The sequence below is a fragment of the Pseudonaja textilis genome, chromosome 4 (genome assembly GCF_049901715.1).
Source record: "Pseudonaja textilis isolate UNSWEBS1 chromosome 4, rPseTex1.2, whole genome shotgun sequence".
NCBI classification, from domain to species: domain Eukaryota; kingdom Metazoa; phylum Chordata; class Lepidosauria; order Squamata; family Elapidae; genus Pseudonaja; species Pseudonaja textilis.
The window spans coordinates 47,013,524-47,036,682 of NC_141993.1; the positions used below are offsets into that span (position 1 = coordinate 47,013,524).

At 41.6% G+C, this 23,159-nt stretch overlaps 1 protein-coding gene across 1 annotated transcript in view; it reads right to left on the bottom strand.

Moving 5' to 3' along the window:
* Positions 1–23,159, bottom strand: part of NEURL1 (neuralized E3 ubiquitin protein ligase 1) — a 130,751-nt gene that overhangs the window by 4,913 nt on the left and 102,679 nt on the right. The window contains exons 4-5 of the mRNA XM_087932644.1: positions 3,408–4,129; positions 490–622 (exon numbers count right to left, since the gene is read on the bottom strand). Of these exons, the coding sequence (XP_087788770.1) occupies positions 490–622; positions 3,408–4,129 (855 nt within the window). The remainder of the gene's footprint in view (positions 1–489; positions 623–3,407; positions 4,130–23,159) is intronic.

The window sequence follows — 23,159 nt, forward strand, 5'->3', positions numbered from 1 at the left end:
TTCAGAAAGATGATAAATCACCCTGTATCCAATTTATTCTATACAAGCATAAGATGTCAGGAACATTAAGGCAACAAGTTCACTAATTAGTAACATTCTGTTTCATCCAAATCTATTTCATTATTCTGATTCTGAAAGTTATTCACTTCTACTCTCACAGAGGTACAAAAGTTAAATTTCATATACTGGTTGAAAATTTCTTCACTGTAACTTACCATTTTTATTATCATCTTTAATAATATTTCGCCAGCTATCAGGTCTACACCACTCATATCCCTGTGAGCTGGTGATTGGAAGGGAAGAGGAGGATCCCCTGTATTTCTTTCCTCTTCATGGCTGGGATAAATATACAGGGTCTTTCAACAACTGCTGTTCACATAAATACTTGGATCAAGCATTAAAAGCTGGTCTGGAGGAGGGTTTACCTATTTGCAGAAGCTTTTCAGGGCTCCCAGAGGTGGCTGTTACAAACTGCCTTAACCCAACTACCTAATCTGTACTGAAGAACAGCAGGTCCAGAGTCAGAAAAAGACCTTCCCTGACATTTTATGGAAGTAAAATCTTCATGCCATCTACTTGACTCTGAGTTTTGCTTCACAACAATATTATGGTTCCTATCCAACTGAAGATAATAATTAAAAAAGAATTGGGAGTAGAAAACAAGACTCCCATTCAGACTTGATACATAGCACTTCTGGAATCATAGCACCCCCTGGTAGGAATGTTTCTGATTCCAACTAATCAAGATTGTCCTTGCAATAGATAGGTTTATCCAAGACAGCCAGTTATTACATGCAGCTCATTGCTTAGAACTACAGCTGGATTGTATCTATTTTCTTGAAACTACAGATAGCATCAAGGGAGAAATGAATAACCACGTGAAAACTTCATTCAAGGAAGAAGTTATGAATCATGTTACCCTCAAAAATCTTGAAAAAGGTAACTTGGGAATCTCAAGGTCAGATTCTGCAATAAAATAAATTTCAATTCCATCATTTATGATGTTCAAATGTTATGCTCAAATGCATTTCTGAATACCCGTTTTAAAATGAACTTCAGTTTGAACCAGCTTTATTTTGCTTCTTACCTTCTATTAACAATATAAATGTTTATTCCAGATTAAAACAAGTTGGTATGATTTGCAAATAAAAACCTTAACAAATAAAAAATACAGTGCAGAACAAGAAATTTCTAAGCTTTTTCAGAAGATAGATGGGCTCTGCAAAGGAAATGTTTCACTGTCACAAGAACAAAACGACTTCAAATTTACAGTACTTTAGTTTAAATGATGCTGCCACAGAAGAAAAATTTAGTACACTGTGTAATGTCAAATGTATATTAGTAATGAAATTTGAAGATTATATTTATTCAAAATTTCTGTATCTTCAAATTATCGTTACTAATATATGACTAACACGCAAAGAAAAAGAGCAACATGAACGTGATGGGTGGGAGTCAGTCAGTACTTCACACATCTGGCTAATTTCTTTCTTAGATATACAAAAAACAGATTATGTATGCCAGAATCCTATTCTACGAAAACTACTTCTAAATTGATTTCCACCAAATTCATTTGGATTGCCTGAAAAGATGGATCTACTAAATTTCTGTCTCTTTAACAAATCCATTTTTCCCAAATGCCAAATTAAAAAGATTGCTCTAGAACCTGGGGAAAGCATCTGGAAGAAAATGTGAGATAAAGAGATTCATTAAAAACATTTCATGTTTTGTATTGGCAAAACTCTCCTTGTGATGGAGTAATTCTAATCTGCTATTTAAAAGAGCCTGTTACTATTTGAAAGAGGAATTTTAAAAGAAATGTGGCTGTTTCAATGATAAGCATAGCAACATTCCTGTGATTGTTGAACAACTGAAAGCAAAGAGATCCTCCAGCTACACTATGTAAGCAGAATAGTTGATATATGTGTTCACGAGGAGAGGCTCTGCAATAGGTCTAATATTCTGTTTGAAGTCTACAGAATCCTTTTAGAAAAAATCAACTGACACAAACAAAAATTCCACCCTTGTGCAGCTGAGCACCAGCCTTTCATGGTCTGTTCCCTTTCTTATTAACTCTTCCAGTTCCTCAGTACCTGGAGCAGGGGTCTCCAACCTTGGCAACTTTAAGACTTGTGGCTTCAACTCCCAGAGTTCCTCAGCCAGCTTTAATGGCTGAGGAACTCTGGGAGTTAAAGTCTACAAGTCTTAAAGTTGTCAAAGTTGGAGACCCCTGCACTGGAGCACGTATCCTGGGTTTTGTCTTCTTGTATGTATTCTTGCTATATATATTTACAAGACTTAAACAAGGGAGGACAAACCAGACTTCATGTATACTATGCAGCATTGCAATCCTTTTTCTGTGGTCCACAAACTTTACCAGATGGCGTATTTGTAAAAAAAAAAGAAGTAAAGAATAATCAAAACCTATATTTTAAGCCACTGTCCCAATTTGTATCCTCTGTGCAGGATGAAAATATATTTTTGAAAAGCCAACCCCATTTGAAAAAAAATTACTCACTTCAACTACACCAAATTATTAAACTATAGAAAATATGTTTCTTATATATTACAGTTGATTACAGTTGATCTTATATATTACAGTTGATTATGATTACAGTTACAGATAAAGGAATATTTTAGGGCTACTGCTATAGCAATAGCACTTAGACTTATATACCACTTCACAGAGCTTTCCAGCCCTCTGTAAGCAGTTTACAGAGTCAGCATATTGCCCCCAACAATCTGGGTTCTCATTTTACCCACTTCGGAAGGATGGAATGCTGAGTCAACCTTGAATATAAGAATTAGATTAAATTTGGTTTCTGGGACAATTATTGCACAAGTATCAAAAATCCATAGTCATTATATTCCTACTTAGATCTGTAGATACATTTGGAAATTTGAGAAAGTGCAACAGAACTCATCACAAACTTGGTACAATGCAAAGAAACTACTATCATAGGTCATAAAAATCATTTCTTTAAGTCTTATTCCTTATCACTTGTATGTAAATTGGGAGCTTTATCAAGGTATTTTTAGTAGATTTTATTGGTATTGGAAAAGAAAGATTGGAAAGTTATTTTGATGTCAGAATAAATAATTACTATCTTCTCCATCTGCTGATTCAAAGCTCAGATTTGGCTGAAGCTGATGGGACTGGAAAACAAATATGCCTTTTCAATCTTCTCATTCTAACAGATCTCATAATCTAAAGAACTTTTTCTTTGCTACACAATTCAGCAGGGCTGTCAAATTCTAGGCCAATGTGCTAGATGAGTCATGCACTGGCCATGCCCATGGGCAGTTTAGTGAAGAAAAGTTGCATACTTCATGTGCCGACGTCATGATGCCATGAGTTTGACGCCCCTGCAATACAGTATTTTAGTGCTAGCTGTCATTTAATTCACTGACAAAATAACAGCATGCATATAAGAAGAGACAAACATACCCAGGACACGAATTTGCATCACTGCTCCATGTAAACCAAAGAACATCCATAATGGTTGGGAACAATCCACGCATACTTGCATGCCTGCACTTGCTCCATTGTGACTCAAGTGCAGTTCTCCTTCTGAATTCACCATGAATCCCAAGATGTCTCCACTCTGGAGAGGCACCAGCACTCTACAGACTGCCCAGAACTCTTTTCGATCAACTAAAGACTCTGGGTTATAAGGAAGGTCACTGGGTCTCAGGGTGCTAGGATCACAAGTGGTTACCCCATATGACAGTGTCCCAGTACGTGAAGTGTTGGATTTATTTATTTTGACAAATATAGTCTCATTGATTCTAAGCGACCTGCTGGTAAAAACCAAAGTTCTCTCATCTCGAGCATGGTCCAGACGGGCCACAGTCTGGTCATCCAGAATTTTAATATGGGCTCCCCTGAGCTGATGGAAGCGGAGATCGCTTTCAAGTTGAGATGGGAGGAGGTGGGAATGCTGAGAGTTGAGGGAATTCTGTGGAATAGGACACATGGCGGTCATGACTTGGAAATTATCCTCCTGTAAATTGAGATCACAAAGGCTGACAGATAGACGGGTATCCTCAGTCTCTCTGCGCAAAGAGGGTCGGCGGATAGCTGTGAAGGATCTTGGACGGAGGCAATCAGGAGGAATAATTTCACTATCTGCAATTGAGAGAAGGAAAAGATAACTCGAGGTGAGGAAAGTATTTCAGTTTTGTTATCAGTTGTTCAAAAAGGAATGCAATATCTTGCTTCCTTTTAAAGACACAACGCATAAAATAATTTATTGTAAGTATTTTGGTCACTCTTCTGCATAAACTTTCAAACAGAAAATTGCTGAAATAGGAGACAACATTGAGAAAGAATAAATAGGATCCAGTGAGAAATCTCTAAGAAGATTGCTGCAAAGTCCTGAAAACTATGCTCTGAATTTGTTCTTAAAACAAGTTTCACTGATAGGGTGACAAGAATATTTGAGTACATAATTTGATTTTTAAAAGTTTTTAAGAAAAGGAGATGTCTTAACCCTAATAGTGTAGAAAATGTGGACTCAGGTCATATTTTACTTGGTTTGTTTATGGCATTATCACCACTTCAGTCCATTTATTTATTTACTCAACTTATATGCCATCTATCTTTTATCGCTTACAATCATTAAAACAATAACATTTTAAAACACTAAATAGTTACATTAAATTAGTTAAAATTGACGAAGATGAAAAGAAAGGGAGCAGAATCAATCCACTAATAGACTCCCACCATTTATAGATAATAATAAAATAAAGCAATTATAATAAGTATATTAAATAAAATACTTTCATGGTACAAATCATTTATTCATTCATTCAATCAATCTTTAAAACCACCTGGAAGAGTCAGTTCTTATAAAGAAATTTAGAGGTAACTTTAGGGAAGGTATAAGAGGGCTGACAAGGAAGGAACCAGTCATTACAGCAGAACCTAGACAAGGAATTAAATAGTTCAGAGATAAAAGGAAGCATGAACAAGGTATAAACTAACATGATTTTGTTCAGCATAAGAGAGAAAATTTCAAGATACCCTACAATAAACATTCAAGATGCTGCTACTATACCCTATAACAATAAAATAACATCTTTTGAATCCCTGTAGTGTCTGTTTCTTGACCTGATCAATTTTAAAGGGCTGTCAGGCCTTTACCAATTTTAAGCAATCTTTTCTATACCTGTTTGGTTTTCCCCCTTCCCACTCATAGAGTGGAAAGATTGACTGTAAAGCATTACAAGACAGTAAGCAGGCAGACAATGAGGAATTCACATCCAAAGGAATGCATTGGCTTTGGCTTTAACCTAACATGCTTGGGGTCACAAGCAATCTAGGTAAACAGCCAACTAATGCTGGTGTAAGGTGTATACCTGCTATTCTCTTCTAAACCCTTATTGAATGAATGAATGTAAATACAAATGTTAATTCCCTTCTTGGGTGAGCATTTCAAAGGTAGGGGGGAGGAAATCTGAAATAAAATTGACTGTCACAGTGATGTGATTTTTCTACTTACAACTGCATCCCTTAGAAATTGAGTTGGGAGGGGTTTCAATTGTGGCGGCTTAATTGAGGACTACCTGTATTGATATTTGATTTGTATTTTCCCTGCACAATGTTCCTTGTTATAAACACTAAGCATAGAAAACTGAAAAGGTGTCCCATTGTTTTATTTGAATACTGCAGCATGAAGTACAAAGCTGAACATGTTCGATCAGTAAAGCCTCAAATTTCTGGTAGAAATTTCTACCAGAATTCTACTACTGTATATCTGTACTCAAAAGTTTCCAAAATGGCTGCTGTAACTGGATATTGCAATAAAAGCAATATTAAATTAATGTCCTTGACTATTCTTTGACATTATCTAGCTGATATTATTCAAAAAGAACACAGGAAATTGAAGTAAACCTGTAGCAAAACAAATATTTGATTCTGAGGATCATTTCCTGCTTTTCTTTATAGCAAAACAAAAAGTCATTCTTTTTTAATGTTTTTTTTTAATAGTCAAGGGGTCCTTTTAGATAAAGTAAGAGCAGGATATTATAAAAAAACAGAACAAGATTTCTCCAATATTTTTATCATAAATCAAGCAAAGCATAGGTGTATTTAACTCTCCATAAAAGTACTGACATTGTTGGTGTTTGCTTTAAGACAAATATGAAATTTATGAATTTTGTGTTTGTTTGACATTAACTGGCTGACATCATTGAAAAATAATCATGAAATTGAATTAACATCACTCATCACAACAAATATTCAGTTCTAATATATATCTTTTGCCATGCTTTAAAAAAAATTAACAGCTTTTTACTAAATAATAGTTTCGGAGCTCATAGCAATGACACATTAACAGCTGAGAAGGCACAGCAATATTTTCAGCCTCTGTTTATTTTACTGATTGCTTATTTGAGGCATAAAACAGGTGTTATTTTGCTAAAATATAGCAGAATATAGGGCTATTTTTACTCAATGGCTTTTGGTGTGTAGTTCTTTACATTTAGTATGATAAAATGCTCCATGATTTCTAAAGCAAAAGGATATAAGAAAATATCTTCTGTTTTACTTTCTCTTTCTAAGTGTGTGTGTATATGTATCTCTGTGTGTCTGTCTGTCTGTCTGTCTGTGTGCGTGCACATGAGCGTGCATGTTTGATCTGACCCTTTATCACTGAAATAAGAAGGAAGGAAGAAATTTAATGCAAAAACTCACTGCTTTAGGAATATTCTAGAAGTTGGAGAATATTTCAGATTTAGTGAACCTACAGCTTCTCCAAGCTTATATGTTGGATACATGTTGAGATACATGCTGCAAATTTTGGGTCAAAATACCAGATTATACTTCAAAGATGGCTGTATCCTAGGAAGATTTTCTATTCAGTGCATAGAAAAATAACGCATACAACCTTGCTACTTAAGTGGTTTTTCTCTCCATTAGATGCATTTGTTCAGATGTCTTTTGAAACTATTGGGCTAGTTTAGAATTGAATCGGTGGAGTTAAAAGAATATAAGTTTATATCTATCTGAGTGAATCAGATACCTTGCCAGATTTTTATAAGTTTTTCTACTGCTAAAGTTAGGACCAGAAAATATATCCCAAGTGACTCTTAATTGTTGTGGTTCTGTCTTTTATAAAGTCCTCAAACACAGATCTTCCTTGTTCACATTTATATTTTGCCCCTAAGGCTATATGTGGAGTCTGACAAGACATTAAGAATTAACTGTCAGTCAACATTATACAATTCATTTTTACATATATTAAATTTATATACACATATCTCAAATATAACACATTTAGTTAGACCTTGGTTTTATTATATTTTTCATAATCAAAATAAAAATTCCATTTCTGAATTGTTTAGAAATCCGAATTGTTTTCTAATTGACAGACACTTTACTATTGAAAGATAATCAACTATATGGACTTGACTAAAATATTAGTTCAAGAAATACAAGTTTTCTATCTGAGGAATGTTTTTAAACACCTGAGCATACAGTTATCCAAAATATTGTATATTTTCATATTTCAGTATCTTGTCTCTCATCATAGTAAACGCTATAGTGATAATTGTAGTTTCTATAGTGTATCCTCCAGTTTGCAGAGTATAGTTACAATTATGATATAACCATTTATGAATGCAAAAGAAATTGCAGTTATTTGCACAGATACAAACTCCAAGCAACTACAGTTTTCAAACAACTCAGGAATCTTTGTGACATTTCAGCATAATCCATAATTATTGCTATATTAACTTCAATCCTGTTGACTGTAAGAAATTAATAGTTCCCTGTGCAGTTCAAAAAACTTCCTTAGTTATTTTGAACCAGACAGGGATGGGATTCTACCAATTTGGACCGGTTTGGGTGAATCAGATGTTAAAGTTGCATTTGGTTCACCAAACTGGTATTTCAACCAACCGGCTGACCCACCCACCCCGCACTACCCTTCCCAGGAGTCTCCACGCAATGCAGGTAAGTGCAGGGTCCTGACGGAAACTCTGGGAAGGGAGAAAATGGGCCTTCTGGAAGTCCAGAAACGGGCCTGTTTCTGGCTTCTGGTGGCCCTCCAGAGCCCAGGGGAAGCTGTTTTTGCCCTCCCAGAGGCCTAGGAGAGCCCTCCAGACCCTTGGAAGGGTAAAAATGGCCTCCCCTCAGTCTGGAGGCCCACTAAAAGCCAGAAACAGGAAGATCTGGTAGGCCACGCACACCATGGCCATGCCCACCCAGCAATCAGGCAGCGAATAGGTCGTTGGGATTTTTGACTCCCACCCCTGGACCCAGATAACAATCAAAACCAATTCCAGTTGCAAAACAGTTATACAAAATGTAAAGTAGGATTTAATAACCTTCAGATTATCAAGGACATGGATCACAGCAGTAAAAATAGATACGGCATGTAATGTCAACAGAACAGAAAGCTAAGTTTATTTCAGAAGCATATCCGAACAATAGTTTTAACTCACTAATTGGATGAAGAGAGAAATATATGTGCACAATCAGCCTTGGTGGCACGTTGAGTGATTTGATTATATGGTTCCCAAGCAACTTCTGTTGTGGTTCGCCAGCAGCCGGACCAGCCGGCAGCGGAATCGGACAGTGGGAAGAACAGGCACCAGTCAGGGAGTCTGGGGAGGACTTGGACAAGGGTCCTGTGTCTGAGGCAGAGATGGGGCCAGAACCATCTGGGAGTGGGGTGCTGCCTTCGGAGCCTTCAGAATCTGGCAGCAGCGAGGCAGAGGTCCCAGGGGAGCCTGTTCCAGTGCATGTGTGCACAGAGCTGCTAGAAGACGAGAACAGCTGAAACAAAAGGGGCGACTCGGGAATAAGGCTGGGAGGTGATTGCCCCTCCCATAAGGTATAAAAGTCAGGCAAAGATTATGAAACCTTTACAGGAAGTAAACTAATTTGTTCAGTTCAGATTCATTTTTGAAGCTCTTTGTACTTCAGTGAGTTTTCAGTTGGTTCATTTGATACTTCTGTTATTGGCAGCACAGGTCACAGAAAAGAAATGTGGGTGCTTATCTCAGGGGACTGTTTGAGATTAATTCCGGCTGGGAATGAAAACAATTCCCAGTGTGGCAATAAAATATGCCTTTGTTTTAAAATAAGTGTGTGCATAATTACCATTTAGAAAGCCTTGGTCAGAACAACTTCTGCATATTTTCTTGGTTTATTAAAGAACTATTCTTCATGGAGCAGATGAACAAACAGTGATAAAAACAGAAAAGTGAACAGGGGACCAATGATATGACATTGAAAAAGAAATGTTTTTTTATTTGCTTCTATTGTGTCACCTGAAAATCACCTGAAAGATCACTGTGTGTGACTTCCTAATGTGATCTAATTTAAAAGATTTTTCACAGTCACTTATATTGGGAGACAGATGTTCCTTAGTGTGTTGAGCAGGAGGAGCCCAACAAACACACTGACTTATATAGTTTGTTTCTGTGTATCTTGAGCCCAAGGACAGAGTGTTTGGAAGGATTTGAGCCATCACTACTTTTAGATCCACCTGCCTTTTGGATGATTCTAGCCAGGAGGAACATGCTGAGAAGGGTTTTTGTTGTTGTTGTTAGATTATTAATACTCCTTCAACCAAGAAGGGTGCAAAAGGCAGTAGTACATAGATAGAAATAGATATAAATTTCTTGTCAGGGTGAGTAGATAGTGACATATCAGTTCCAAGCACTCATGGATGAAATTGTTTTTTAAGATAGATTTCAGGCTGCTTTCAGGCAGGGCCATAAAAAGAGATGTGATTGGAGTAGACTCAAAGAATATAAGGGCTGGAAGGGCTTTTGTTCATTTAGTCCAATTCCTTGTCCAACTGGAAATCCACAATTAGACTATACCTGACCTCATGCAATATTATATTCTCTTCCCTTACTAATTCAACAACTATACAATTAACTTCATCAGCTTCAGAAAGAATCCTAAAGTTCTGTTAACTGACCTATCCTCTCAAACACACAAACCACAAACCTCTATCATTTTTAACCTGTTGTACCTCATGCATTCTGCAATATGGTTCACATAGAATAAAAATGAGGAGTTCAACACACATTATTCTGAAGGGGAACTCAGAAATTAAAACAGGTCCAGAATAAAAGTGGTTAGAGGTGTGTCAAATACTTTCTGAAGGGAGCATGTAACACCAGCTACAGAGTGGTGCACCAACCTGAGAGAGGACGCAGTGGGAACTTAATAAGGTAAGGGTGTTCTTAGTGGCAGCTCCAGCGTTTTGGAATTCTCACTCCTAAAAGCTTGATCTGCCTTTCAGTACTTTGTTTTTAGAAGAATTTTAGAAATATCTGTTATATTCTAGGCTTTTTATTTGCTTATAAGCTGTTTTACACATTTTTATGATCTAAATAAGGTTTTTAATTATTTATGATACTCGTATTTTATGAATACAGGTAAACTTAGTATTTATTGTTGACTGGATAGAATTTTTGTTGTGGTTATCTGCCATGGTTTTCCAAAAGTGGGCAGTAAACAAATATGAATGAAATAAATAAGAAATAAAGAAACACAGAATTTCTTAAATAGATATGCTTGGTGCAATAGATCACAAAGGCTATAATGATGGTTGTTTGGAATGTACTTTGTAAGACAAATAACTGTATAGCAATATACTGTTAATACTATATACTTCAGATAGCAGATATGTCAACTGTTCTGACCACCTTTAATTGTACTAAAATCTCACCAGAAGATATTCAATGCCACTTCAGAGAATGCCAGGTCACTACATTATAAAAAAGATGTTGAGATTCTAGAAAAAGTACAGAGAAGAGCAACCAGGATGTTTAGAGGACTGGAGACTAAAACATATGAAGAATGGTTACAGTAACTGGGCATGGCTGGTCTAGTGAAGAGAAGAACCAGGGGAGACATAATAGTAGTCTTCTAATATTTGAGGGGCTGCCACAGAGAGGAGGGGGTCAAGCTATTTTCTAAAGTGCCTAAAGATAAGGAATAATAGATGGAAACTGTTATGTCCTGAGAACTCTAGGAGTTCTCACTCAGGTCCACTCACTTTGAGTGGGCGTTCTTCCCCTTTTCCTCATTGGTTGGTTCTCCCCAGCAGCCAGCTATAAAAGCAGGCTGCGGGGTCCAACCAGTCGCTGATTGCTGCGAGCCAGTTCCAGGCGTGGCAAGCACGGTCAGCCCTTTATTGCTTAATAAAGTATTGTTGCACTCATGCTCTGGTTCAGCCTCTCATTGCTCAAACTTAACACTGGCGACGAAGGTGGGATGGCGACCAGAAGCACCATGCAACCGCTGAGTCACTAGCCGCCGATCCGCAGCCCAGAGAGAACGATCGGCCGGCGATAAGGGAACGCTGATCCGCAGCCAGAGAGAGTGGTCAGCCAACAAAAAGAGCACACGCTGATCCGCAGCCAGAGAGAGCGGTCAGAATCGAAAGTTAGAAGCGTCTGTAGCCGCTTGTTAGCCCAGCTACAGAGAAAGTGAAGCGCTGCGAGCCGCAGCCGCTCTGTATCAGGCGCGAAATTCAAACGGTTGTCATTTGAATTTCAAACCTAAAAGGTACAGCACAGCACTGTAGCCAGTCACTGACGCCCACTCAGGCGCGAATCCAAACACCATCAACGGCTAACAGTCTAACGTGGTTAACCCAGAGAGAAAGAGAGGATTTAAAACAGCCTCTCCCGAGCTGAAATCACTTGCCCACCACGGGCCCTAAAACATTGTCTGCTGCTCCAGAGAGATTTTTTCCTCAGGTTGTTCAACCGGTCCCAGCACCATGAGTTCCAATCCAGTCTTCCCGGCGTTTAAACCAGACGAGGAGAAGTGGGAATCGTATAAGAACCGCTTCAATCATTATATCGATGCAGTTGGCCTGGCGGATGCGGGGGAGCATCGGAAAAAATCGTATTTCCTAATCTACTGCGGGGCCACCATCTACGATACGGCCGCAGCACTCGTGGCTCCTCGTGAGTTGAAAAACGTTCCGTGGTCTGAGTTACTTGAAATTCTCACTAACCACTATTCCCCCAGGCCCTCACAAATTGCCAGGAGATTCACCTTCCGTTTGAGGAAGCAATCGAGCAAGGAGACCATCAATCAATATATGGCCGCTCTCAGAACAGCAAAACTGCATTGTGGGTTTGGAACCTACCTGGAGGACATGCTCCTCGATCAATTAGTCTGCGGGGTCAAGGATCTCCACCTGCAAAGGCGACTTCTCACAAAGAAAGACCTCAACCTCGCACAAGCAGTCGAGGAAGCCTTGGCAGCCGAGTTGGCAACAACATCAGCCACCGAAATCCAGGGCCCTAGCGCCAAGCTGACATCACTTCCAGTCCACTCCGAGGAGGTGGTAGCAGAGGAACCCATCAGTGATGAAAACGAAGTCCACCGCCTATCCAATGACAGACGGCCGCAGGTAGGACCCAGACAAGAAAACAGCGGTCCTCCCAAGCACATCACCCTGTGCCTAGCCTGTGGGGGATCTCATCAGAGGGCCACCTGCAAGTTTAAAGGAGCCACCTGCAATAACTGCCATAAAAGGGGACACATCGCGAGAGTCTGCCAAGCCCCCCAAAGCGCAGCACAAAGGTACCCTCCCTCGCACTCGGGACCACAGAGGCAAGTACTGAACTGTCGCACGCACCACCTTGCCAAGCACATGTGCCACTCTGTTAGTAAAATTTCTCTCTCCGTTTCCCTAGAAGGTAAACCGTGCCACATGGAAGTTGACACAGGGTCAGCGCTCTCAATTATCTCGTGGAACACCCTTAAGAGGCTCCAACCAAGCCTATCCACTAGCCGGCTCCAGAGATGCCAGTTTGGCCTGAAGGACTACCAGGGGAAGACCATTCCTGTAATTGGCAGAGGCAAGTTCCTTGTCAGTTTTAGAGCTTTTAAAGGCCACCTACCTCTAGTGGTAGTTAACGGCAATCTACCCACCTTATTGGGGCTCGATTGGTTTCCCCATCTCGGCCTAGGGCTAACAGGAGTCCATGCTGTCTCAACCTCAGACACTGACTCCTTATTCGCTGATTACTCAGACGTATTCAGCGAAGAGCTGGGGTGTTATAATGGTACCCCCATCTCATTCTCGGTTGACCCCCAAGCAGTCCCAATCAGGCTAAAACCGCGTAGGGTCCCATTCGCTATTCGGCCAAAACTAGATGCAGAATTGGATAAACTATTAAAACAAGGGGTCATTGAGCCAACAGATTTCGCCAAGTGGGAGATGCCCATTGTCACACCCCTCAAAAAAGACGTTAGCCTGAGAATTTGCTCGGACTACAAGACGACAATCAATAAATTTCTTCAAGTTAGCGCTTATCCTGTGCCCGTCATCCAGCACTTATTACACACATTCGAACCAGGCAGCATTTTTGCTAAATTGGACATGTCTCAAGCATATCAGCAGTTCCCTGTAGATAACCAAACAGCGGAACTCCAGACAATTGTCACTCACAGGGGTGCCTTCCGATGCAAGCGTCTCCAATTTGGCGTAAGTGTGGCCCCGGGTATTTTTCAATCCCTCATGGAGCGGATTTTGCAGGGCCTCCCTGGTGTAGTACCCTACTTCGACGACATCTTAGTCTCGGCCAGGGACAGACCCCAACTCTTCCAAAGAGTTCGAGCTGTGTTAGAGAGGTTCAGACAGCATGGCCTCAAGTTGAAAAAAGAAAAATGTACCATTGCCACTAGACAGGTGGACTTTCTGGGTTATAAAATTGACGCCTCTGGCGTTCATCCCCTGGAGTCCAAGGTTAAGGCAATCCACGAAGCTCCCACACCAACCTCCAAAACAGAACTGCAGGCGTTCTTGGGGCTGTTGAACTTTTACGCATCCTTTTTGCCCCATAAAGCATCAGTAGCTGAACCCCTACACAGATTACTGGATAAAAAGTCACCATGGCACTGGGGGCACAAGGAAGACCATGCCTTTAACGCCGTCAAATCACTACTCACGTCAGAGGCGGTACTTATTCAATTCGACCCTAACCTCCCTTTAGTACTGGCAGCTGACGCCTCCCCTTTTGGAATCGGGGCGGTACTAAGTCACAGGCTTCCCAATGGCGCCGAAGCTCCCATCGCCTTTTTCTCAAGGACGCTCTCTGCTACGGAGCGCAATTATAGCCAGATCGATAAGGAAGCCCTAGCAGCTGTTGCAGCCGTGAAAAAATTTCACGAATTCCTTTTCGGCCATTTTTTCGAGCTGGTCACGGACCACAAACCCCTCCTGGGCCTCCTAGCCGGGGACAAGCAGACCCCTCAAGTCCTCTCCCCGAGGATGACAAGGTGGACTCTCTTCCTAGCAGCCTACTCCTACAGACTGGTACACCGCCCGGGCAAAACACTGTCCCACGCTGACGCCCTCAGTCGCTGCCCCTTGCCGGCCCCGGCTGAAGACCCAGCTCCTGTCCACGCTATTTTTGAAATCACCCAGTTGGACCTACCCATCACGGCCATGGACATTGCTGCTAAAACCAAGACAGACCGAACACTCGCCCAAGTGCTCGACTGGGTGAGGAGGGGGTGGCCGGGTGGCAATGTTGATAACAAATTCACACCTTTTAAGACTCGCATGCAGGAATTGTCAAGTCTGCAGGGCTGTCTACTATGGGGCACTCGAGTGGTCATCCCGGCCTCACTGCATACCCGAGTTCTGGAAGCGTTGCACGAGGGACATCCTGGCATCGTGAGAATGAAAGCGTTAGCACGCAGCTACATGTGGTGGCCGGGTCTAGACGAGGACATTGTCAATTGGGTAAGTTCCTGCAACATTTGCCAGGAATCCTGTCCTGCTCCCCCCATTGCCACCCCTACTAGATGGGAAAACGCCAGCGCCCCTTGGTCTAGAATCCACATCGACCTAGCGGGCCCTCTGCATGGGAAGATGTTCCTGGTGGTCGTGGACGCTTATTCCAAGTGGATTGACGTAGCACAGCGATCCACGACCACCACACTAGCAATCACCAACGTGTTGACACGCCTGTTCGTTATGCACGGGCTACCCGACTCCATCGTCTCCGATAATGGCCCACAGTTCGCATCGACTGAGTTCAGCCGCTTCGCTGCCAACCTGGGTATCCGCCACATTTTCACAGCCCCATTTCACCCTGCCAGTAACGGGCTGGCTGAAAGGGCCGTCAGGACCACCAAAGAAGCCCTGGCAAGGTTCAACAAAGATGACTGGCACCACAAACTCTCGCGGTTCCTGATGAGCCAGCACTCAACTCCTTGTTCAGTCACCAATAAGTCCCCAGCTGAGCTCCTGATGGGCAGGCGCCTGAGGACTGTATTGGACAGACTACACCCACGATACTGCCCTGACTCTCCCCTCGCTTCCTCATCGGGGGTTAGACATTTTATCTTACAGGAGCCAGTTTTCGCGAGGAACTTCGCTGGAGACCCCCTGTGGATCCCGGGCGAGATCGTAGCCATCACCGGGCCGCGGTCGTATCAGGTCAGACTGGAGGATGGCCGCGTCTGGAGAAGGCACATAGACCAACTGTGCAGACGCCTCAGCACCATCGCCAGCAGGGACCCAGAGACTCTAGATGAGGGGAGGCTTCATCCTCAGCCTCACATCCACATCATGCCCGGCGATCAGTTCACACCTACAACCAGCTCCGAAAGCCCGAACACAGACAGCGGCGCCCAGACAGTTGACCAGCCCGATCCAGCCTTCGAGAACACATCCCCAGTGAGCAGCCCTACGAGCCCAGGGCAGGCCCAAACCGAGGGGCACACTGGTGACACTTTGCCGACTCTGCCTGCCCAGGCAGACCCCGGACGGACAGACAATGTTCCAGAACTACGCCGTTCCGGGCGCCAACATAAACCTCCTGCCTACCTCAAAGACTATGCATGTTCACAGCTGGGGGGAAGGGGTGTTATGTCCTGAGAACTCTAGGAGTTCTCACTCAGGTCCACTCACTTTGAGTGGGCGTTCTTCCCCTTTTCCTCATTGGTTGGTTCTCCCCAGCAGCCAGCTATAAAAGCAGGCTGCGGGGTCCAACCAGTCGCTGATTGCTGCGAGCCAGTTCCAGGCGTGGCAAGCACGGTCAGCCCTTTATTGCTTAATAAAGTATTGTTGCACTCATGCTCTGGTTCAGCCTCTCATTGCTCAAACTTAACAGAAACTGAACAAGGAGAGATTTAACCTGGAAATAAGGAGAAACTTTCTGACAGTGAGAACAATCAACCAATGGAACAGCTTGCCCACAGAAGTTGTGGGAGTGCCATCACTTGAGACTTTCAAGAAGAGATTGGACTGCCATTTGTCAGAAATGGTGTAGGGTCTCCTGCTTGGGCGGGGGTTTGGAATAGATGACCTACAAGATCCCTTCCAACTCTGGTTATCTGTTACCTGTTAGCATAATTCAGAATTTTTACTTTGCAACCAACATCAGACTGTAGGGAATGCTCAGAGTTTTCATGCTTCCTTCATGCCACTTCATCTATTTGGCTGTAATTCAGGTATGGGAAAACAAGTTTGCACATGTGCTTAAATGCACTTTTTCAAGCCCCATTTGAGACTTTCAAAATTATTTACAAGCAGAAGGATATGATAGATGTTTAACATATATGGATAGGAGCCAAACATGTTTAAACTGAAGCAATTTAAGTTAAGTCTATGGTGTGAATTGCCACCTATTTCTTTAGTCATTTATTACAGAGTTTAAGATGATACCAAGAAAAAATATGCTCTCGTTTGAACTCTATTCCAGATAAAAAAAAGAAAAGCCTTGGATAATCATTTTTTAAAATGTAAAATTAAGAATTCCTTATATTAGAAACAGATGCAGATCAAATAGCTGAAATAGTAGCTCTAATTCAATAATTTTAATTCTACGGTCTAGTGCAAACTAGAATGGTACTAAAGAAAGCCATATATAGGTATTTTTTATGCCAGAAGATATTCTGAAGAATTCAAATATTGATGAATTCATGTAATATGTTGATTGATAGATAACAGAGAGGGAATTTTTTTATTTAAAAAAGTATCCCTCTACAAGAACAGAAAAAGGAAAAAGAAAAAATATATCACACCAAGTTGTAAGCAAAATACAAAGTAGGAAAAATTAGAATATCTTCTTCGTCCTCCATTTCTATATGTATAACATATAAGACAAGAGTATTATAGGGCTAGATAAATTTATATTAATCACTGCCAAATATCAAAATTAAATTCCAATATATATGGAAGAAGAGCCTAATGCTGATGATGGTTAGGGGCAAAAGAAGAAGCGGACAGCAGAGAATGAGGTGACTGGATGGAGTCACTGAAGCAGTCGGCGTGAACTTAAATGGACTCCAGGGAATGGTAAAGAGCAGGAAGGCCTGGAGAAACAGTGTCCATGGTGTCACAATGGGTCATACACAACTTCACAACTAACAAAAACATATATGTTTGAAGTAGATTCCACATTTGTGATTAAAACTTCCTTGGAGTAAAGGAGTAAAGCATCATTGTGAACTTGTGTTGAGCATAATAAAGCTGACTATCCAAACATTTAATCACCAAGATTAAAAAAGTATTTTCAGTGTGAGAAATGTCTCATTTTACTATCAGATTTGAGAGCCTATCAGTGAAAATAACTATAGATCCAATATCACTTTTAGGTCAGTGGTGTAACACCCATAACTACTACCATACAGTATTTCTAGAAATACTAAATTTACATCTACATAATTATGTGGGGTTTTTTTTACCATCAAGTATTAAAGCTTATGTGAAATCAAGTGTGCTGCTTCTCTATTTTGGTCCTGTCCAAATAGAAATGATGAATATATAAGTAGCCTTTTGACTTATTTGCTTTGCAACGGAAGAACATTTAATCTCATTCATAGCTGCCTCATGTGAGCATCAGGTTTCCTAGGCACCATCAGCAGCACCCATGCTAACAGTTATTCAGCTGAATGAGTAGTTTAATGCTGAAAGTGGGTTGCTATGGAGACAGTCATACAAGTAAATAAGACTTGTCAAGGGCACTGGTGCACAGGTTTAGGCAGCCTATTACTTCTGTTGATATTTATTCCTTCTCTCTCCTGCCCAAATATGTTGCTACAGAATAAAGACTAAACATAGCATCTGAAATATGCCAACAACCTCTGTCACCTCAATCCGCTTACAAGATTAAATTAAGTAACATCCACAGACTTCAGTGGTATCAATTACCTAAATTCATTCCTGTTTCTCCACAACTATATATAACCCTAGAAGCTCCCATCTTCAAACAGCATTCCATTATATTTTTTTATAAAAGCTCAGCAAACTACTGGAGCTATCTACTTTTCTTATGTAACAGATCATTGGTATCACATTCTCATGTTGCTTGATAATATTAAGAATTCAAATCTTGGGCTTGAATGATTTTCTATGTTTAGTGATTTATAAAGCATTAGGCTTTTAAGAATACAGAAATGTATTCTTTCAGTTAAAAAGTGGGTAACTTGGTATCATTAGCATCAAACTATTCACAAATACGATGTATCTGCCAAAATTAAATAGCAATTAAGTTAAAAATAATTTAATGTCTATAAATCTTTTGTTTTCAGACATAAATACTCTTGTGCAAAGTTATGCTAGAACATTTTGTCGTTCTGAAATTAGATGATGAGCTGCATGACTTCTGTAGGAAAGAAATTAGCAGGGCTGGAAAACCAACAGATGAAGGGTCACAGTGATGGTTTAAATCTATTGTTTGTGTATGGAAATTCCTTGTTTCCTTGTGAATCATCATTTCTCCTTTCCCCATTTAGCTTTTTTTATTTTTCAGTTCATTATACAGTTCATAAGGGAAAAAAGCACATGCACACACACACATACACACATATACACGCAGGTATTTTCTTATGGATCAAGATTGAGCTCCTAACAAAACTGGCAAGCTATTTCAGTGATATTGCCTGTCAATCAGGGTGTCATGTTTATTCTGTGAAAATAGTCACCCAACTGTGTTCCTTGAATTCATCCAATTAAACTGTGCATAAATGTCATGTTCATTTTAGGCTCAAAAATAGAAAATCCTATGCAGAGCAAAGAAATTGATGCTAACAAAAAGTGTGATGAAAAACAAGCTATCTGAAGGAAATTTATACACATTTTATATTGGGCAACTTAGGGAAAGCGAAGTAACCACTTCTCAACAAAGTGAGCTAACTGCAACTCAATACAAGCAAACCCAGCCTTTTAGCTCTTTGCATGCGGTCTTTTTTTCTTCTGGAGTAGTATATGCTGCACAACCTGTTTTCTGAACTCTATGCTACTCTGCTACCTGAAGTATGATTTTCTTTTAACCTTATCTATTACCAGTATTAAATCTGATTGTAAGCTGTCAATTCTGCATGTGGATGGGGAATTAGCATCCGTTGTTTTTCACCTGTGATTACAATAGGTTTTGAGCCAACTCTTTTAAATAAAACAATTCCAGATAGATTTCACTATTCTGTGCCTTGTCAAAAAATAGTCATAAATAAAATAAGAACATTTTACAAACCACAAACCAAAATGTCCAATTGTGCATTTGGACCTATGCAACTGAGCACTTTATGGGACAAAATCTATAGTAAAAACAGATGATCTAGAATACTTTCTAACAACCTATTCTACCAATATTGGTAAAGAAAGCAAACTGAAGAATGAAACTGGTTAAGAAAAGGAGTTGAGTGACATCATAGCACTATAAAAATGAACAGGGGATAAAAGCAAACTTGACAATAAATAACATGTAATGCTATAAAAAAAAATCATCAAGTATTAGAATTTGAAATTTCTCCTTTCAAACTGCTGTTTGTTCAGCTCAAGTTTGGTTTTATAATAAACAAATTGGAGAAATGGTGTACACATTTACACCATGTAACTGTAAATATAAAATGAAGGAAACTCTTAAATTAAGCCTGACAGATTCTTTTAAAATATTACACTTTGGAAAGGGGTTTTGAATTGAATGAATCTCAGAAAAAATTTATGTGCGATTCCTTTTAAATTTCATTTTATTTCCTTCATTTCAGAATATTCTTCATAAACACAGTTCCATGGCAACAAAATGTTATTAGGGCAGCGGTAGCAATGAAGATTGTCTTTAATTTATTGTGGGATTGCATACAATAGTAAAATCTTTGGAATCTTAAGAGCATACCAAGATATTTCTTTCAGGTAACAAACTATGCTGGGAAAATCTCTGAAGATTTAATCATATCCAGACTACCATGACCAGACATATGAAAAATGTCTACCAAGCAAGTGGTCACATAAATAAAAAAATAGAATATGCAGACAGAACAACACAGTACAAGAAACTATCTGTACTGGCCTCTTTCCAATCAGTACTTCTAGAGAAACAAGATCTGAAATAAATGTTTTCAACATAGGAAAGATGAGCAGTTTAGGATGTGCTCTTTCCCACGAGTCTGATAATTTTCCAGAGTGATTGGATATGCTAATTAAAAATAGCAAAATAGAGACATGAGCAGAGCACTACAAAAATACCATGTGTCTTGTGATCCTGAAATAGTCAGTCATCACAAACAAGAAGCAAATCAAAATCTGAGAGCAAGAATAATTCCCCAAATTGTAAATTAAGTGTCACAAGATCCACAAAAAGAGATAGGAGACTGAGAGGATTGATAATAGCAATCTTCTATTTATACAATATTATGCATGACCAGTACTAAGAACAAGGTAACAGTAATCTAAGCATTTTGGGAGAAATTCTTTGAGATAGTTCAAGAACGTACAATGTTTAAAATTTGTAATGATTATACTTTTTGTCACTCTAAATGTTGTGGAGCGATGGTAAGGAAGAGGCATAAGACCAGAGCGTACAACTAACAAGGCTTTATTGCAGGGAATAAAGGGTTGTTGCGTCTGCTTGCTAACTTGCAGACTAGCGGGCGACAACGGGCTGGCTCTGCTCGACGGAGCCAACCAATGGGAGCGGCTGGTGCTCCCGCTCAAACAGCGGACCTGGTTGGGAACTCCTACCAGTTCCACGGACATAACACTCCTTTCCCCCAGCTGGGAACATGCGTAGTCCTGTAGGTAAGTTGGTTGTCTGCGCTGGCGACTAGAACGTCGCAGTTCGGGTGAACTGTTGGTTGGTGACAAGTCCAGGCCCTCGGGACGTGCCTCGACGGTCGTCGGGGCATGGGCTTGCCCCGGCGCGGTGTTCTGCGAAGTCGGCGAGTCCCTTTGCTCGGGCTGACCCGGGCGAGTCTCGAGGTCCGGTTGGCAAACTGGAACGCTCGGCTGCTGAGTCGGTGATCCTGGCCGGAAACTCGGGTTCTCCAGCAGCCCTTCCTGTTCGTCGGGGAAAACCGGGTCCCACAGGGAGCTTCCGTCTGGCACCGGCAGGGAGACGTTGGCGCTGGCAGGTCGGGTTGGATTGGTATCAGCCGCACGTCGCCTTCTGAGTTGGTCCACGTGCCTTCGCCACAAGCGTCCATCTTCCAGGAGAACCCTGTAGGATCTTGGACCTGTGACTGACACGATTTGACCTGGTACAAAGGATCCCCTGCATAGTTCCTGGCGTACACCAGGTCTTGCAAGGCAAAGTCTCTGACCAGACTGTCAGACCCTAAAGGGGTGTCTGGGCAGTAGTGGGGGTGTAGCCTGTCCAGGGTGGTTCTAAGGCGTCTCCCCATTAAAAGTTTGGCGGGAGATTTGTTAGTAACGGTGCAAGGCGTCGTATGTTGGCTGAGCAGGAAACGAGACAGTTTAGAGTGCCAGTCTTCCTGGCCAAACCTGGCGAGTGCCTCCTTGGCTGACCTAACTGCTCTCTCTGCCATCCCGTTGCTAGCGGGGTGAAAGGGAGCTGTAAGGACATGTCTGATGCCCAAATTAGCCACGTACATACTGAACTCACATGATGTGAACTGCGGGCCATTGTCAGACACCAGTGTGTCTGGGAGTCCATGGGTGACAAATAAACGGGTCAGGGCTTTGACTACGGCTTGGGTGGTGGTCGTGGGAAGCAAGGCCACGTCAATCCACTTGGAGTAGGAATCCACGACCACCAAGAAAGTCTTGCCATGCACTGGTCCAGCCAGGTCGATGTGCAGGCGGGACCAAGGGGCACTAGCACTTTCCCACCTGGTGGGCGTGGCGGCTGGTGGGGCAGCCCTGGTTTCTTGGCAAGGTTGGCAAGAGCTTACCCAGTTGGCGATTTGAGCATCCATGCCGGGCCACCAAATGTAGCTGCGGGCCAATGCCTTCATCCTTACGATGCCCAGATGGCCCTCGTGCAGCACCTTCAGGATGGGTACTCGAAGGGTGGCTGGGATGACTACTCTTGTACCCCACAATAGACATCCCTGTAGCCTCAACAGTTCCTGCTGGCGGGTTTTAAAGGGAACAAAATCAACTGTACATTGAGTTTCCGGCCACCCCCTTCCCACCCAGTCCAGAACCTGGGCGATTATTTTGTCTTTTTTTGAGTGCGCCGCAATGTCTTCGGCTGTCACTGGAAGTTTGAGTTCGTTGACCTCAAAAATGGCGTGAATTGGTGCAGGGTCCTCAACTGGGGCTGGCAGGGGGCAGCGACTGAGGGCATCGGCATGACTCAAGTTCTTGCCAGGACGATGCACCAACTTGAATGAGTAGGCGGCCAGAAACAAAGTCCATCTGGTCATTCTGGGTGAAAGTACCTGCGGGGTTTGCTTATCTCCAGATAAGAGTCCTAGGAGAGGCTTATGGTCAGTCACAAGTTCAAAATGGTGGCCAAATAAGAATTCGTGGAACTTTTTAACTGCAGCAACCGCAGCCAGGGCCTCTTTATCGATTTGGCTGTAGTTCCTTTCTGTCGAGGAGAAAGTCCTAGAGAAGAAGGCAATTGGTGCCTCGGAGCCATTGGGGAGTCTGTGGCTTAGGACAGCCCCAATCCCAAAAGGGGATGCGTCAGCAGCCAGGACCAGAGGAAGGTGTTGATAGAACTGGACTAAAACCACTTCCGATGTGAGTAAGGATTTGACTGCTTTGAAAGCGTGGGCTTCTTTGGGTCCCCAATGCCAGGGTGAGTCTTTATCTAAGAGTCTATGTAGGGGTTCAGCGACAGATGCTTTGTGCGGGAGGAAAGAGGCGTAAAAGTTTAGAAGCCCCAGAAAGGCTTGTAGTTCAGTCTTGTTGGTTGGTGTGGGTGCCTCGTGGATGGCCTTCACCTTGGACTCAATTGGGTGGATGCCA